Genomic DNA, 19,536 nt, shown 5'->3' with positions numbered 1-19,536 from the left:
TGGCCTATCCTGGTCGATGCAGTCGGAGGCTAGTTATCTCTTTGTTGACGCTTCGCGCTCATCTGTGAATGCTGGTGGCACCCGTTTATTAGACGGTATGGCTTTTCACAGTATGTATCAGATTAATTCTTTTTGCAACCTGAATGGCAGGTTCCTTGACCTAATTTTCGCAAACTCACATGCTTTGCCAGCATGCTCGGTCACTACCGCACCCGATCCCCTCTGCAACATCGACGTTCATCATCCACCTTTGATGGTTACTTTAAATAGGCCCGTTAAGGCTCAGTTCGTTGACGACTTCGATTCGTCCAGTTTTGATTTTCGGCGTGCAAACTTTGATGCAATCAACGCAGCTTTAAATGATATCGATTGGACCTTCATTAACCGGTGTGCTCACTTGGATGAGGCCGTGAATGGATTCACTGAAACAGTTCAGGAACTTATACATCGGCATGTTCCAAAAGTTCGTCCTCGTTGCAAACCTGTTTGGGGAAACAGGCAGCTCACAAAACTTAATCGAGTTCGAAAGTCTGCTTTGCGCGCCTATCAAAAGAATAGAAACCCTATCAATCGGATCCGATTTACTTCTGCCAGCCGTTCATACAAAGCACTGAATAGAACTCTGTACACAATGTACGTGCGAAAGACGGAACACAACTTACGTTTAAATCCGAAAAGCTTCTGGAAGTTCGTTAAGTCGAAGCGTAAGGAGGAAGGGTTACCTTCCAGTATGTTTTTGCTGAACAATGAAGCTTCAACGAATGACAGTAAATGTGACTTGTTTGCCAAGCACTTCGCTAGCGTGTTTAATACGCGGTGTACTTCACCCGATGAGATTGCCACAGCTTTGGCTCCTGTTCCGGCCGACGTATTCAATACCGGAATCCTCACGGTTACTAACGAAGAAGTTGCCAACGCCATTAGAAACCTAAAACAGTCCTTCTCCCCTGGACCTGATGGTATTCCTGCTGTACTCCTGAAGAAATGTGCTGGAAGTTTAGAATTACCGCTAACCGCCATTTTTAATCTCTCCTTGTTGAGACATCAATTCCCTCGCAGCTGGAAAGAATCATTGATGTTCCCGGTGTTTAAGAAAGGTGACAAACGAAATGTGGAGAATTATCGTGGGATCTCGTGTTTGTGCGCTTGCTCCAAAGTTTTTGAAGCTATAATTCACCATCATCTTATGTTCAGTGTAAAAAACTACATTTCCACTGCGCAGCACGGGTTTTTCCCGGGTAGATCTGTATCTACTGATTTGTTAGAGTTCACCTCTTTTTGCCTCCGCGCTATGGACCGAAGCCTTCAAATTGATGCTGTCTATACGGATCTAAAAGCTGCTTTTGATCGCGTTGATCACGGGCTTCTTTGTGCCAAGTGCGACAAACTTGGAGCTGCAACTGGAATGGTAGAGTGGCTAGACTCTTACCTACGTAATCGTATGATTGCTGTTAAGCTGGGCTCGTCGCAATCCACTTGGTTTAGCAACAACTCCGGTGTTCCGCAGGGTAGCATACTTGGACCGCTACTTTTTTCATTATTCATCAATGACGTTACAAAAGTTCTTCCACCTGGCACTCGATTGCTGTACGCGGACGACACTAAAATTTTCCAACTTATCGAGACTGTTGAAGATTGTCGCAGGCTTCAATCGCTGATTGACTTGTTCAATGACTGGTGCCTCCGCAACTACATGCTGATAAGCGTTCCAAAGTGTACCGTAATCAGTTTCCAGCGCAAAAAGCAGCCACTGTTGTTTGACTATCGCATTGCTGGCATATCTTTGCAACGTAGTGATTTTGTCACTGATTTGGGTGTTTTGTTGGACTCTCATTTAACATTCAGGCAGCATGTTACGATGATCATCACCAAAGCAAATCGACAACTAGGTCTTATCTTCAGAATTGGAAAGGAGTTCATCGATCACGGCACCTTGCTAACTCTCTACTGTTCTTTGGTGCGCTCAATTTTGGAAACGGCGTGCGTGGTGTGGGACCCGCACTTTGATGTTTGGATTCAACGAATCGAGCGCGTTCAGAAACTTTTCATCAGAAGGATCTGTCGTACATTGCCTTGGAGAGACCCTGATAATCTGCCACCTTATGAAAGTCTCTGCTCATTGGTTGGAATCTCACCGCTCGAACAGCGCCGCCAAGAAATTATTGCCAAAACGACACACAAAATCTTGACGAATCGGTATGATTGTCCTGCTATTCTAACTTCGCTGCAGCTGTATTGCCCACGACGTAGCCAGCATTTACTGCAAACTAATGCGCACCGCACAAACTACGGCTTGAATGAACCTGTTCGCCGAATGACTCTGGTATACAACCGGTACTACGATAATTTTAATTTTTAGGTTCAGTAATTTATTGTGCTCGATGAAATGTTTGTTAATTTATATTATTTTCATTATTGTATATTAGCCATGTAATACTCGTAAAAGATGCTGGGTTTTTATGCCAGCTTGATAGTTGCCTTCATGGCTTCTCAAGGCGGCTTTTCCCAGCCACATATATATTTTTATTTATTAAGACTTAAGTCGGATGAAATAACCAATAAATAATAATAATAATAATAATAATAATAATAATAATATTTTTTTCTTTACATATAACAAATATTTAGTGTTGTTTTTTAGCTTTGTACTGTTAAAAAATCATCAGATAGCGTATGGTAATGAAAAATAATCAGATAGCGGATGGTAATAAAAAATAACTAAAACAGATATATGAGTTTGATAAATTTTACATGGAAGGTGAATATGTTAGCTTATACGCATTTCATTTATCAATTCCTCAGTTATCGCGACAAAACTGTTGGCATAGATCTTACGCATCAGGTTTGCCCAGAAATCCTCGGCGAGGCGCAACTTGGGGACGTTGGGCGGGTTCGCCAACTTGGGTACCACATCGATATTCAGCCGCTCCATCTCCTACAACGATCACTTCGAGTAGTGTGCCGACACCAGATCTGGCCAGAACACCGCTTCTTAGCCCTTATGGTATTTCTTAATGAATGACGCAACTTCCGGCAGGCACTTCGTACTGTAATATTCCTCGTTCACGGCTAGTCCGGAGCAAAAGGAGAGCAGCTTTGACATCCCCTTCTTGCTTATTGTCAGCCACAGCAGCTCCTTCTTGGGGAACATGGTTTGTGAAATAAACTTCATTTGGGTGCTCACTTTCTTCGTGGAAACGAAGTACCCTGCCAGTCGTTGCCATCCAGCGTGCGATAGGTTTCATCACCATCACCGTCGTAATTCGCCGGGAAAATCGACCTGACCATCATAATCAGGTGCTGTTGCTGCGTCATTGCCTGCAGCCCTAAGACTAGTGGACGGAACTGCTGCTCGCTGACATGTATGTCAATGTTCGTCTGGTATTTTTTCACTGTTTGGCCGGTTACACCGACCTTCCGGCCAAGCGCACGTAGAGTTGTAGCCACTTTCCTTCGGTCTTCCTCTTCAGCACCCTCTGGAGCTTCTTTTCACTCAGGGTCGTCAGCTGTCCGGAATTGGGCTTCTTTTAATGCTCTGATTGTTGTCCCAAGCGCCAAGATGTTAGAGATGAACTCCCGCACGATGTTCATTTTCGACGCGACAGGGTACCGTTCTATTAACGCGCACACTTCTGAACTGAGTAGCTTCACTGTTTTCGCCATCACGTTAGAGTTCGACTGATACAGTTGTCAAATTTTTTCTGCTGACTCATGAGTTAATATGATTGATGCGTACGTAGTTTAGTCAGTGCATGTAAAGGTAAACCCATGAAAAATCTGAAATTTTTGTCCATTTTTTTTAACGCAAACGTTAATTAATGAATGCAAGATTGTTTCAAATAAATTCCACACAAAAGTTAATTTTAAGTAGACACTAAAACTGCAACTTTTTTTAAAGTATGTTCCCGGAAGGTTATTGGTTTCGTCAATCAGAGTCGTAATAGCCTTGAGCAATGCTGCTTTCTGTTAGGTGTTACCTGTGGATGATCTGTTCACTTCAAATAATTATTCAAGTTGAAATTGTTAGAATTCAGAAGAAATCGTTTCTAGTTGCTTATCAAAAAACAGCTTGTACCTCTTTTCATCACCGTTGTCTCCCGTCAAGTCACTGTTGTAATGAAATTTGAAACGTCCCTTCCTCAATACCAATTTAACGATATGCTTAATGCACGGGCTAATGCGGAGTTATTTTATTCTGCACTTATTGCAAAACACTGAAGACGCAAGAAAGGAAATTATCCAGCAGCATATCCAGGATTACAACCTTATATTTTACTTTTTCAACGACGACCTTAAAGTCGGGTTAAGTAATTCATAATACTTGAGAAAATTATGACTATTCCTACACAGAGCGCTTAAAGGTGAGATTGGTATGCGATTATTTTGCTACTCGATGACCTAAATAATCGCGACTCAGGCATTCGTAAATGCAAAGTAAATGTAATATATAAAGCCAACTATCTTTTCTACCAATTGATTAGTAATCTTCTTGGTTTTGCCTAAACTGGGAAAATATGACAGATTATGGCTTATTAACAGTTACTGTGACTTTTTGTGCTCCTTGCCAGCTCGCATGTGTGTTAAAAGGCCACAGAGTTGGTCGTTTCTGAGTTTGCTTTTTGGAATACTTCATTTAAGCTTCTGAAGACTTCAAGCTAGCTAAGGGTAGGAAACTTCGCAGGAACGGGTAGAATGCTCTCTTTTTATTTTAGTTTGAGCTCCTATGCATTTCTGTGGGGTCACCAACATTTACTATAACGGTTAAGAAGTTATCTTGACAAGGAACGAATATATTTCTGAGTCACAGATTTTGTAACCAATTTAATATTTTTCAAGTCGCTTACCGTTAATAAATTCTCACAGTTTCCCCTGAAGATGTCACCTATCAGTGACGAAACGTCAGATAATATAAAATAAGTTGCTCTACTTCTCTGAGACTGCACAGACGAAAATACACTCAACGCACTTTAACCACTTTACTATGAAAAATGTTTCAAAAAATGATATCTCACAATCAGAGTAATTTTTTCTCTATACGTCGAGATGACCAAAAACCGGTCGATTGTATCTAATAAGTATTTAAGCATTTCATATCTTTCATTCTACCGTTTCACTTCATTCACGATTTTTTGGCATGCGACCTAGCTAAAATAGGGCGTTATTCTATGTCAAAATGCATGTCTACAGCTAAGGGGAGACAACTGGGTATAGATTTGCATCCACTTTGAATATCGCTGATTGGTTGAAATTGAAAACCCCGAATGCGTTAAAATTTATCATCAGGCAGTGGCAGTGTTGCTGAACAACATGTTTCGATGTTTTGATTTATGTTTTTCTATGATGTCACCTGTTATAATCTAAAATATTTTCAGGTTAGCATTTAAAATAAAGTACAAAGCGTACAAATACGGGTGCAGTAAGAGATCCGACTTGGATCATCACTGATATCAATATCCGTTCTGGATTAGGTTTAGAATATACCAGGCATATTGCTTATGCGGAGAGTATAATTCAGATGGGTCAATGAACGAATCATAATCATTGATGGATGACACATTTGATTTTAAGGATAATAAAGATGCAGATACTCCGGTAACCCTCAGACGGTAAAACTATCGCCTGCAGGAGGAAATGTACGAGAGCATAAGAGAAACAGTATGGGTTTTCATGTCGAGCTCGTAAACAAATACCCGGCCGTAGAAATACTCACCTCCATTGACGAGTAATGGAAGATACACAGTTTACGGCTGGGTATTCGTATACGAGCTCGATGAGAAGACCCCTAGTATGTTTGTTTGCCTTGTTCTTTCATGCTTATAGCAACGTTGCTTGTTTTTTTTTCGATACTGAGAGTAGAGTATCAATACTGGCGAAGGACCGCTTGCTAAGCATCGATACCAAAGATCGAGTATCGGAAGGAAAAGAATCGACTCCGAGTTAGTATCGAAGGTATTGCAACGTCCCTACTTATTTTACTACCATGATATATTGAAATGTAAAATATAATGAAAATAATCGACTTGAACTGTCTTACAGTACGGTCGCATTTTACCAACAGCTCGAGGCTAAGTCTTAGACTACCGAGAGATATTAAAATTTTGTTTTTCGCTTTCAACAGGCAATCTTTTTAAAAGACTACCTGTTGAAAGGCAAAGTAATAAATTTGTTTTTAAAGTTAACGAGTGTTTAGTGAATTAATTTGGTTTGAGATATTTCTACTCAAATTCTATAGTGAAGTGAAAGTGTAGTGAAGTTGTCCAGTTATGCCTGGAAAAATAAAAAAGCTCGCTTTGATGCGGCATCAAGGAAACGTGAGGCATCTCCTCCAAGTGACACTGAAATTTCGACTAACAGGTATGATATTCTTTCTTCTGTTGGGGATCTAGAATTCCAAACTTCTCATACTGAGCATAAAGCCGTTATGAAGAAGGTTAAAGTTCCACCTATTGTGGTATTTGTAGCAAACTTTAAAGCATTTCGATCAGAACTTTCATCATTTCTATCGAATGTGAAAGTTAATTTTCAAATTGGTCGCCAAGGCGAAATTGGTATTTTGGCCGAATCTTTTGATGGCCATAAACATCTTTTACAGTATTTGACTGAAAGGATGTATAAATTTTACTCTTTTGATGCCAAAAACGAGAGACCGTTTAAGGCTGTGTTGGAAGGTCTCTCAAATGATCAAAGTATTGATGAAATCAAAGATTGTTTGTCAGAATCACTGGTTTTGCCCCCAACCAAGTAATTTTGATGAAACGAAAGGCAAATGCCAAAATTTTTCAAAATGGAATACACCAGGAAAATTACTTAGTACATTTTGATCGTACCAAAGTACATAATTTAAAATGTTTGGAGAAAGCACGTGTTTTATTCAACGTGCGAATAAAGTGGGAAAATTTCAAGAGACATGGAGGAATCCTTAATCTTACGCAATGTCGGAATTGTCAAGCCTATGGTCATGGAACTCGAAACTGCCATATGGCTGCAAAATGTATGATTTGTGGTGACACTAGTCACACGAAAGATATCTGCCCCGTGAAAGAGATCACTAATAGTTTCAAATGTGTAAATTGTGGGGGAAATCACAAATCTAATTTCTTTAATTGTCCTGTAAGGTCAAAAATTATTGCTTCTAGACAACATAGGAATTCTAAACAACTTGTTGTCAATGTGGGTAATCAAAAGACTTTCAGTACTGTTCAGGCATCACCAGCACTTTCATTAGCAGGTGTGCCTGTAGGTAATAATTTAAATTCAGATAACAAATTTCAGAAAAATAATCCTGTTCAGGTAACACCAGGCTGTTCATAGGCCAGTGTCCTTTCAGGTAATATTTCAAATTCGAACAGTAACAAACCATTCGTGTTTGGTGCTGAAAAGTCAGCCAGTGTTTTTTTTTTTTATTCTCGCTTATTTTCCGTCGGTCTAGTTCCGCCACTGTTGTGGCCAATCACCGACGCCCAGGGAGGCGACTCCACACCTAGAACCCTAACTCACGACCCGTTTATTAACGGACCGGCGCCAACGGCTTTACTTCCTCATGCGATGGAAGGCTTGATCCCAGAGATTTTTCGCCTCAGAAAATCTCCCGGTGTCGGCTAGGATTGAATCTAGACCAGTTGGGTTGGTTGTGAGTGGATCACGCCACCTCACAACCATCGACACCTATGTCGGCGGTGGGATTCGAACCCAGGCGTCGAGCGTGGTTGGCGGAGACGTTACCAACCACACTAGGCCCCCGCTCAAAGTCAGCCAGTATTGATTTAGGTAATCCAACTCCCGAAAAGATTGAATACCTACAACAATCCATGCTGCAGCTAATGTCCGTTTTGTTGAACTGTAACTCGATGTACGAGGCTGTTCAAGAAGGTATAACATTTACAACTAATATTGTTATGAAATTGAAATTCAGCAATGATTTTAAATAATGCTGTAAATTTTCTAAATTGGAATGCTCGCTCTTTAAAAGCCAAATGAGGATGAATTTTTCAATTTTTTAACAGTCCACGATGTGCATATTGCAGTTGTGACTGAAACGCTTTTAAAGCCAAATATTAAACTAAAAAAGAACCCAAATTTTATAGTTCATAGGTTTGATAGAATTGATGTTGCCGGTGGTGGAGTTGCAATAGTTATCCACCGTCGAATAAAACATCGTGTTTTACCCCATCTTGAAACCAAAGTTATCGAGGGTTTGGGAATTGAAATTTAAACAAGTATTGGCATTTTATTTATAGCCGCAGTGTATTTGTCTTTTCAATGCACTGGTGAGCGAAAAAATTATTTCAAGGGAGATTTGCAAAAACTCACAAGAAATAAATCTAAATTTTTAATCATCGGTGATTTTGATGCGAAACATCGATCTTGGAATAATGCTCAAAGCAATTCCAATGGAAAAATATTGTTTAATGATTGCTCGGCTGGATTTTATTCAGTTTTATTTCCAAATGGTCCTACATGTTATTCTTCTATTAGGAATCCATCTGCAATTGATTTGGTACTAACAAATCAAAGCCATTCATGCAGTGATTTATTAACTCATGCTGACTTTGATTCTGATCATCTTCCCATAACATTTTCTATTTCCCATGAAACTATTTTAAATCCCACTAGATCTGTGTTAAATTATCACAAGACTAATTGGGATAGATATCGTTCTACGATCGAGGAAAATTTGAATGATGATATTATTTTACAAAATAAAGCTGACGTTGACAGAGCATTAGAAAGTTTTAGCAGCTTAATACTCAATGCCCGGAATTTATCAGTTCCTAAGGCAAGAGTTAAATTTAATGCACCAATTAGTGACAGTGAACTTCAACTTCTTATAAGTTTGAAGAACATACGGAGACGTCAATACCAAAGATCTCGTGATCCTGCTTTGTAAATTATTTTTCAAGAATTACAAAAGGAAATTAAACATAGATTCACTCTCTTGCGAAATGAGAATTTCATGAGAGAAGTTGAACAACTAAAACCTTATTCAAAACCTTTCTGGAAGCTTTCGAAGGTTCGTAAGAAACCCTCGAAGCCCATTCCAGTCCTTAAAGATGGTGGTTGCATTTTTCTAACGAATGAACAAAAATCTCAAAAACTTGCTCAGCAGTTTGAGAGTGTTCATAACTCCAATTTGAACGTAGTAAGTCCTATTGAAAATGACGTAAACCAAAAGTATGTTCAGATCACCACCCAAGAATTTCTTTCCGAAGAGGTATTAGAGACAAACTTGAATGAGGTGCGAACCATTCTCAAAAAATTCAAAAACATGAAAGCACCAGGAGATGATGGGATTTTCTATATCCTCATCAAAAGACTTCCCGAAAACTCTTTAAATTTCTTGGTAAAAATTTTTAACAGATGCTTTGCACTAGCACATTTTCCTACGAAATGGAAAAATGCCAAAGTCACTCCAATTTTAAAACCCGAAAAGAATCCAGCTGAGGCATCAAGTTATCGACCAATAAGTTTACTTTCCTCTATTAGCAAACTTTTTGAAAGAATAATTCTTAATAGAATGTTAACACATATTGATAAGAAATCAATTTTTGCAAATGAGCAGTTTGGTTTTCGCCATGGGCATTCCACTACTCATCAGTTACTTAGAGTAACAAATATGATTCGAACTAATAAATCTGAAGGCTATTCGACTGGAGCTGCTCTTCTCGATATAGAAAAGGCATTCGACAGTGTTTGGCATAAAGGTTTAATAGCTAAAATGTCAAATTTCAGTTTTCCGCTTTACCTCACAAAAATGATACAAAGTTATTTAACTGACCGCACTCTCCAGGTTAACTATCTAAATGGTAAATCTTATAGATTGCCTGTTAGAGCTGGTGTGCCTCAGGGGAGTATCTTGGGCCCAATCTTATATAACATTTTTACTTCTGATCTTCCTGATTTACCACCAGGTTGTGAGAAATCTCTGTTTTGTGACGATACAAGCATTTCCGCAAAAGGAAAAAGCCTTCGTGTTATATGCAGTCGGCTTCAAAAGAGTTTAGATATATTTTCTTCATACTTACAAAAATGGAATGCCTAATGCTTCAAAAACACAGTTAATTATTTTTCCTCATAAGCCAAGAGTTTCATTTCTCAAACCCACCCATAACCACGTTATTAAGATGAACGGTGTGGTCTTAAATTGGTCTGATCAAGTTAAATACTTAGGGCTAATTTATGATTGGAATCTTACTTTCAAGGAGCACATTGAAAATATCCAGTCAAAGTGCAATAAGTATATCAAATGTTTATATCCTCTTATCAACAGTAATTCTAGACTTTGTCTTAAGAATAAACTGTTAATTTACAAACAATTATTTAGACCAGCAATGTTGTATGCAGTTCCCATCTGGACAACTTGTTGTACAACCAGGAAGAAGACACTTCAAAAGATTCAAAATAAACTTTTGAAAATGATTTTGAAGCGTCCTCCCTGGTTTAGCACGAACGAGCTACATAGGCTCACTAATGTAGAAACATTAGAAAATATGTCAAGCCAAATTATCAACAAATTCCGACAAAAATCGTTGCAATCCTCAATTGCAACGATTAGCTCACTTTATAGACAGTAAGATAGTTTTAAGTTTATTTTAAGTTTCGTTTTTTTTCCTTCTATTCTTTTTTTTTCTTGACAAGTAGGTTGATTAATTTTCCTATAATTACATTATCTTAACTGCGAAAGCTAATAACATTCAATAATATTAAAAAGCGTACAAATATATATAATAGTGTTGAAATGTCACCATTTGTGGCAGAACACACAATACTAATTCTGAATAGATATTTTAGTACATAAATCAGTGCGTCTTGAACTGTCCTACAGATCAGACGTTTTTTCGGTTGCTTGTGGACTGGTCTTTGACTGCCTATAGCTTCAAAGTTTGTGTTTTGTCAGTGTGTCTTTTAAAGACTACCTGAAAGTTATTTCCCATCAGTCTTTCTCAAGACTACCTACTTTTAAATTTAACATTTGTTTTAACTTTTTTCGTATCACCTGAAATGGCTGGACGGAAAAAGAAACCTCGCATCGCTGCGGGGAGGAAAAGAGAGGCATCTCTTTCTGACACATCGAGTGTCTGTAGTGACAATCCTTTTGATATTTTGCCTGAGCAAGAAGCTGGTGAAATGGAAGTTACCAATAATGAAACTATACAAAATATAAAATCTTTAAAAAAGGAGAAAGTTCCACCTATTGTGGTAACTATTTCTTCTGAATTTAATATATTCAAAAAGGAACATTCAACGTTTGTTTCTGACGTTAAAGTTACCTATCAAATTGGCCGTAGAGGTGAATGCCGCTTATTAGCCGACTCAGTAAAGGGTCGTGATCGTCTTGTTCAGTATTTAACTGACAAGATGTACAAATTTTTTACATATGACACCAAGAATGCCAAGCCGTTCAAGGTTGTCTTGAAAGGTCTCACCAACGATCAAACCGTTGATGAGATCAAACTTACTTTAACAGAATTACTTGGCATAGCCCCTACCCAAGTAATTCTAATGAAACAAAAATCACGAGGCGAAAACAGTCAGAGAACTGGAATTTCCCTTGTTAATTATTTAATTTATTTTAACCGCAATGAGGTTAACAACTTAAAATTTTTTGAAAAAGCACATGCATTGTATAATGTGCGTGTAAAGTGGGAAATTTATAGGAAGTATGGCGGAGGTGAAAAGCATATCACCCAATGCCGTACTTGCCAACGTTATGGCCATGGTTCCAAATTCTGTAACATGGACCAAAAATGTCTTAATTGTGGAGACTCTTCTCACAAAAAGGACACATGTCCTGTGAAAGAGAGTAAAAATTTTCGCTGTGCGAATTGTAACGGCAACCATATGTCAAATTTTTATCAATGCCCAGTCCGTTTAGCAATCGTTAAGGCAAGGCAAGGTAAACAAAATTCAATTTCTCAATTAAAACCAACTTCAAAACAAAATTCTCCAAGCGTACCAGTGACGCATAGTTTACCTACTCCTTTGCATACCCGTTTAACTTATGCACAGGTTACAGGTAGTTCGAACATTATACCGCCTAGTGTTGGTAGTTCGAAAATGACCGTTAATATGGGTAAGCGAAACACGCTAGAAAATAATTGTACACCTATCACTCCAGCTAATATTGCTACCGAAAATATTTTTTCTAATGTCAACTGCCTGGGGCCTATTACGGCAGGTAAACTTCCTTTTTTGCAACAGGCAATGTTCGATCTTATGAACGCCATGTTGCAGGCAAAATCAATGTTTGAAGCCATTCAAATAGGCACAAATTTTACTATTAAAATTGTTTCTAATTTAAAATTTAGCAATGATTTTAAATAAAACAATTAAAATATTAAATTGGAATGCTCGCTCATTGAAAGCCAATGAGAATGAGCTTTTTAATTTTTAACAGTAAATAATGTGCATATTGCAATTATTACTGAAACATTTTTGAAACCTAACATTGAATTAAAATATGATCCCAATTACGTGGTTCATAGATATGATAGGATTCAGGGTTCCGGCGGTGGAGTTGCAATTGTTATTCATCGCCGAATCAAACATCGTGCTCTTCCCCATCTTGAGACGAAAGTTATTGAAACTTTGGGAATTGAAGTTCAAACTGAACTTGGGATTTTATTTATTGCCGCAGCATATTTACCATTTCAATGCACACGCGAGCACAAAAATTATTTTAAAGGTGATTTACAAAAACTCACCAGAAATCGTTCGAAATTTTTCATAATCGGCGATTTTAACGCTAAACATCGTTCATGGAATAATTCTCAAAGTAATTCCAATGGCAAAATTTTATTCAATGATTGTTCTTCAGGATACTATTCTATTTTGTCTCCGAATAGTCCTACATGCTTTTCTTCTGTAAGAAACCCTTCAACAATTGATTTGGTGCTAACAGATCAAAGTCATGTATGTAGTGATTTGATCACACATGCTGACTTTGATTCTGACCATCTTCCAATAACTTTTTCTTTATCACATGAATCAGTTTTAAACCCTATGAGCTCTGTTTTTAATTATAACAAGGCTAATTGGGAAAGATACAAAACTCATATTGAGAGAAATTTCAATAATGAGCTTGATTTGCAAAACGAAGTGAATATTGATTCCGCTTTGGAAGCATTAAAATGTGCAATTGTTGATGCCAGGAATTATTCTGTTCCAAAGGCTCAAGTGAAATTTGATTCATCAATAATTGACGAAAATCTTCAACTTCTAATTCGTTTGAAAAATGTCCGCAGACGTCAATATCAACGTTCTCGTGACCCTGTTTTTAAAACTATTTATAAAGATTTACAGAAAGAGATTAAACATAGATTTACTCTTCTGAGAAATCAAAATTTTGAGACTAAAGTTGAAAAATTGAAACCATATTCAAAACCATTTTGGAAGCTGTCGAAGATTCTTAAGAAACCTTCAAAGCCTATTCCAGTTTTAAAAGATGGTGAACGTTTTCTTGTATCCAATGAACAAAAGGCTCAAAGACTTGCTCAGCAGTTTGAGAGTGTTCATAACTCAAATTTGAATTTTGTGAGTTCAATTGAAAATGAAGTCACACGTCAATTTGATTTAATTTCTTCCCAGAATTTTTTACCTGCAGAAATAATTGAAACTAACTTGAATGAGATTAAATCAATTATTAAAAATTTCAAAAATATGAAAGCACCTGGTGACGATGGAATCTTTAATATACTAATCAAACATCTCCCTGAGAGCACAATGGAATTTTTAGTGAAAATTTTCAATTGCTGCTTCAAAATTGCATATTTTCCCAAATTATGGAAAAATGCAAAAATTACTCCCATTTTAAAACCGGATAAGAACCCAGCTGAAGTTTCAAGTTATCGACCAATCAGTTTGCTTTCTTCAATAAGTAAACTGTTTGAGAGAATTATTCTTAACAGAATGATGTCACACATCAACGAAAATTCAATTTTTGCAAATGAACAGTTTGGATTTCGCCATGGGCATTCCACAACTCATCAATTGCTCAGAGTTACTAATATGATACGAGCTAACAAATCTGAAGGTTATTCCACTGGAGCTGCTCTTTTAGACATAGAAAAAGCATTCGACAGTGTTTGGCATAAAGGTTTGATTGCGAAATTGCAAACTTTTAATTTTCCAATTTTCCTAATCAAAATTCTAAAAAAATATCTTACTGATCGAACTCTGCAGGTTGTCTATCAGAATTCAAAATCTGATAGATTTCCTGTCAGAGCAGGTGTACCTCAAGGTTCAGTCTTGGGTCCAGTCCTGTACAACATATTCACTTCAGATCTTCCTGATTTGCCTCCAGGATGCACAAAGTCATTGTTCTGCGATGACACAAGCATTTCCGTAGAGGGAAAAAGCCTTCGTGTCATATGCAGTCGATTGCAGAAAAGTTTAGATATTTTTTCTTCCTACTTGCAAAAGTGGAAAATCTCTCCCAATGCTTCTAAAACTCAAATGATAATTTTTCCTCATAAGCCTAGGGCTTCTTTCCTCAAGCCAAACAATAATCACGTTGTCAAGATGAATGGGGTTATTTTGAGTTGGTCCGACAAGGTTAAGTACTTGGGACTAATTTATGATAAAAAACTTATTTTCAAAGAGCACATTGAGAGTATACAAGCCAAGTGCATCAAATATACGAGATGTTTATATCCTCTTATTAACAGGAATTCTAAACTTTGTTTAAAGAACAAGCTTTTGATTTACAAACAAATGTTTAGACCAGCAATGCTTTATGCTGTACCGATCTGGTCAAGTTGCTGTTCAACAAGGAAGAAAACGCTCCAAAGGATTCAGAATAAAATTCTGAAAATGATATTGAAGCGTCCTCCTTGGTTTGGTACACTCGAATTACATAGACTTACTGGTGTTGAACCATTAGAAGTTATGTCAAATAAAATTATTAACAATTTTCGACAAAAATCGTTGCAATCCTCAATTGCTACGATAAGCTCTCTTTATAGCCAATAAGTTAGTTGTAAGTTTACTTCCCCTTTTCTGACAAGTAGGTTTAAATCCCTACGAATGATAAGTCCTTATTGCGAAAGCAAACAAATCCTAAAAATTAAAATTACAAATCTCTAACAGTGTTGAGAAGTCACCATTTGTGATTGGACACACATACTCATTATTTACTAATATTCATCATAAATACTTAAGCTACTAACAAATCCCCCTTTAAAAAAAAAAAAAATAGTACATAAATAAATCATTACAAACTCCCCCCCTATAAAAAAAAATATAATGAAAATATGTAAACTGTTACTTAATAACAAAAATAACATAGCATACATTTCATACTTTATCCTGGACTATCTATTATTACTATTTCGACAGGTTTGATATACTGGTAAATGGTGGAGGAGCAGTTACATTGCAATTTCAACGATCTCCATTTAAACCACTAACCCGTACAGTATTTGTGCCTTGGAATCACGTAAGTATTTTTTTCATCATTATCTCTTTCCGCTGCGCTGTTATATATATATATATATATATATATATATATATATATATATATAATATATATATATATATATATATATATATATATATATATATATATATATATATATATATATATATATATATATATATATATATATATATATATATATATATATATATATATATATATATATATATATATATTATATATATATAATATATATATATATATATTATATATATATATATATATATAGTATATATATATATATATATATATATATATATATATTATATATATATATATATATATATATATTAATAGGATGGGGAAAAATGATCGATTTTCCAGAACCAAGATTTTTTGGTTCCTTTTGGGGTCCCAAACACACCCAAACTTACCTGAAGTCGATCTGTTTTATTGTCTCCGTTTGGCGCATTGCATTTCGAATTTGTATGAAAATTTATATGGGAAAACCTACATTCTTGCATTTACCTTTCTAGAGAGCTCAATAATGCTCTAACAATGCATTACATTATGTTAAAGTATAGTATTTTAGATGCTTAACAACTTTGCAGAAGATACTGAAGAGCTAGAATGTCCCTAAGAAGAGCTATAGTTGCTCAAAGTTGAGTATGTCGATTTGAATGCAGAAAATCTTGTTTTCTGCCAACATTACCAATGTACCAGCGTCAGTAGGATTCCCATCATAAGTAACCTGTCGTAACGAGTTTATACACTCAGCTGGACCAAGCAAACAAATTTAAGTTAATATTCTAGGCGTCAATAGAATCTACAACGTGTTTCAGAGGTTACTTTTGATGGAAATCGGACTGGCGCCGGTACACTGGCAGTGTTGGCAGAAAAAATGATTTGCAACATAAATTTCGACATACTCAACTTTGAACAGCTCTAGTATTTTTTTGGCACACCCTAGCTCTTTAGTGTCTTGGGCCAAGTTGTTAGGCATCACAAAACCTACCATTAGAAGTCATGAAACCTTTGATTTCAGCCATTTTGAGCTCTTTAGAAAGGAAAATGCGAAGAAGTTGGTTTTTCCATACAAATCTTCATATAAATTTAAAATGCAATGCGCCAAGCGGAGACAAAATCAATCGACTTCCAATAAATTCAGGATTGTTTGGGGCCCCAAATAGAACAAAAAAAGCTTGGTTCTGGCATTCTGTTATCAAAATTCGTTTTTTCCATTTAACGATTCCCCACCCTAATATATATATATATATATATATATATATATATATATATATATATATATATATATATATATATATATATATATATATATATATATATATATATATATATATATATATATATATATATATATATATATATATATATATATATATATATATATATATATATACATATATATATATATATATATATATATATATATATATATATATATATATATATATATATATATATATATATATATATATATATATATATATATATATATATATATATATATATATATATATATATATATATATATATATATATATATATATATATTTAAACCATGGAAGATTCGATCATTTACAAGTACCACGATAACCTTCCTATATCCTCGCTGTAGTTGACGTGTTCACTAAAATTTTGAAATTGTATCCGACAAAAACAACTAGTTCGTGAAGTGATGAAGCATATGAAATCGTATTTCATTATCTATTCCAAAACGAATGTTCCTGTATCGGACCGAGGTAGCGCGTTTTATTCGGATCAGTTCAAATCATTCGTGCGTGATCACAACTTTCGACATCAGCTTGTAGCCACCGCGTGTCCTCAAGCTAAAGGCCAAATCGAACGCTATAACCGCACGTTAATTCCGTTGTTAAGCAAATTAGTCGAGACTCATATACTGTACTTGTCGAAGTAGAATATTTATTAAATAATACGTTCAACCGTTCAATTGAGGATATTCCTTCGCGATTGCTTTTCGGTGTTCTGCAGAATCGGTATGCTTCAGACGATTTGACCAAATACGTAGAAGAGTTGAATTCGAATAACGATCGGAATTTGACCAAAACCCGCGATGAAGCCGCACAATCGATTAATAAGCTGCAGGAATATAACAAACAGCAGTATGACAAGCACTGCAAGGTTCGTACGCATTACAACGAAGGTGATCTAGCTTCGATTCGTAACGTTAAACAGGTAGGAGTTGGAGGAAAATTGGAACCGAAATTCAAAGGTCCGTACGTCATTAGAAAGGTTCTTGATCGCAACCGGTTTTTGATCTCCGATTTAGATGGATTTCAAGTATCCAACCGATATTTTGAATGTATTTTCTATCCCATGAACATGAAACTTTATCAGAAGAGCGACAACGATGAAGTTAATGATTGTTCAGATTCAGAGACCGAATATGAAGATGTCGAATTCTTGGATGAGTATTCACAGTAAGGATTAGACGCAAAAACTGCGAGTAAACTAAGTTTTGAATCGAGTACCCTGATGAAAAATCTTGAAAAATCTTGCAGCTCTATGCGCACGCTTTATTTGATACAGAAATGTAAATGTCCCCATTCCGGATTCCTCCGGGCATCCGGATCTTCCTTCGGGGCATCCAGGTTGTTCCGGAAGTGGCCAATGCAGCCTATATTTGGAAATATTTTTTTTTTATGATTCCTGATGAAAAATCCTGAAGATAGAAGTGTCGCACGCTTTATTTGATGCAATAAAGTAATTGTCCCCATTTCCGGATTCCTATGGGGTATCCGGATCATCCCGGGAGTGGCCAACGTAATCTGTATTCAAAAATATGTCTTCTTGGTGGTTCCTGATGAAAAGTCTTGAAGGTAGAAGTGTCGCACGCTTTATTTGATGCAAAAATGTAAATGTCCCAATTCCGGGTTCCTCCGGGGAATCTGGATCGTTCCGGGAGTGGCCAACGTAATCTGTATTTAAAAAAATATGTCTTTTGGATGATTCCTGATGAAAAATCCTGAAGATAGAGGTGTCGCATGCTATATTTTGATGCAGAAATGTGAATTCTCCCACTACGGGTTCCTTCGGGGCCTCCAGGTCGTTCCGGAAGTGGCCAATGCAGCCTATATTCATATATCTGTCTTTTGAATGATTCCTGATAAAAAATCCTGAAGATAGAGGTGTAACACGCTATATTTGGTGCAAAAACGTAAATGTCCCCTTTTAAAGGTTCCTCTGAGGACTTCCGGATGAAAAATAGCCATTTCTCGATGAGTTCTTGGCCGATTTCGGATCTTGATGTACCATTCGCTTCAGAAATGATTTTGTCATCTATGCCAATGATGCAAATGAGCATTTTTATCAGGTAACCCATTACCAAATCCATCAAAAAATTAGCAGGTTTGACATGCCTACCGGAACTCAGGAATATTTCCTATTTCCGGTAACCTAGGCCAGATCTGGGGTCAGAAAATGAAACTTCAAAAATTTTCCAGTTCAATGGTGTTCGAATTATTAAAATCGAATAACGTTTAGCAAAGCTATAGCATTTCAAATTTCATCAAAATTTTGCCTATCCTACTTATTTTGACTATCCCCTGTATGATGTTATGTTACGTCATTATGATTCGCAGACACTCTTTTTAAAAGAGGCACGGAGAAATGACTGAAGAATTTTTTTTGTCGGTGATTCCGAAAATTTTTTGCGTGAGTTAGTGTTTTTAAAGTGGCAACAAAAATAAATACTCTATTGAAATATTTATACAAAACAATCCAAATTAGCTTCATTTCTCTACATATCGTTAGCAAAGTGACCTTTAACGTTACAAAACTCACTTTCAAAATTTCGTGGCTTGTCCTTTGTTTTGTAAAGCCATATTCAATCTTCCGGGTATGTTTACCACCAGGTTTTCACGAGTAGAAGCTGAACTAGCATTTCACACTGCCTGTCCGACGTTCCATAAGTCCGTTTTATTCTTTGGATGATGCTTTGCAACCTAGACTTTCCCAATCTTCCATAGAATTTCTAAAGGATTTAAATTAAAAGTCTGCGCTGGTCAAACTAATAATTTTATATTTTCGTTTGAAAATCATTTCCTTGTTTTCAATGCTGTATGTTTAGGATCGTTACTCTC

At 36.4% G+C, this 19,536-nt stretch overlaps 1 protein-coding gene across 2 annotated transcripts in view; it reads left to right on the top strand.

Moving 5' to 3' along the window:
- The window catches only part of LOC129718720 (teneurin-a), an 822,359-nt gene that overhangs the window by 483,238 nt on the left and 319,585 nt on the right, over positions 1-19,536 (top strand). For both annotated transcript variants that reach the window (XM_055669766.1, XM_055669765.1), the window contains one exon: positions 15,334-15,433. In XM_055669766.1, coding sequence (XP_055525741.1) covers positions 15,334-15,433 — 100 coding nt within the window. The remainder of the gene's footprint in view (positions 1-15,333; positions 15,434-19,536) is intronic.

The sequence above is a fragment of the Wyeomyia smithii genome, chromosome 1 (genome assembly GCF_029784165.1).
Source record: "Wyeomyia smithii strain HCP4-BCI-WySm-NY-G18 chromosome 1, ASM2978416v1, whole genome shotgun sequence".
In the NCBI taxonomy this organism is placed as follows: domain Eukaryota; kingdom Metazoa; phylum Arthropoda; class Insecta; order Diptera; family Culicidae; genus Wyeomyia; species Wyeomyia smithii.
Note: the sequence above shows the minus strand (reverse complement) of the source record. Positions and strands in the feature narration are given on the sequence as shown.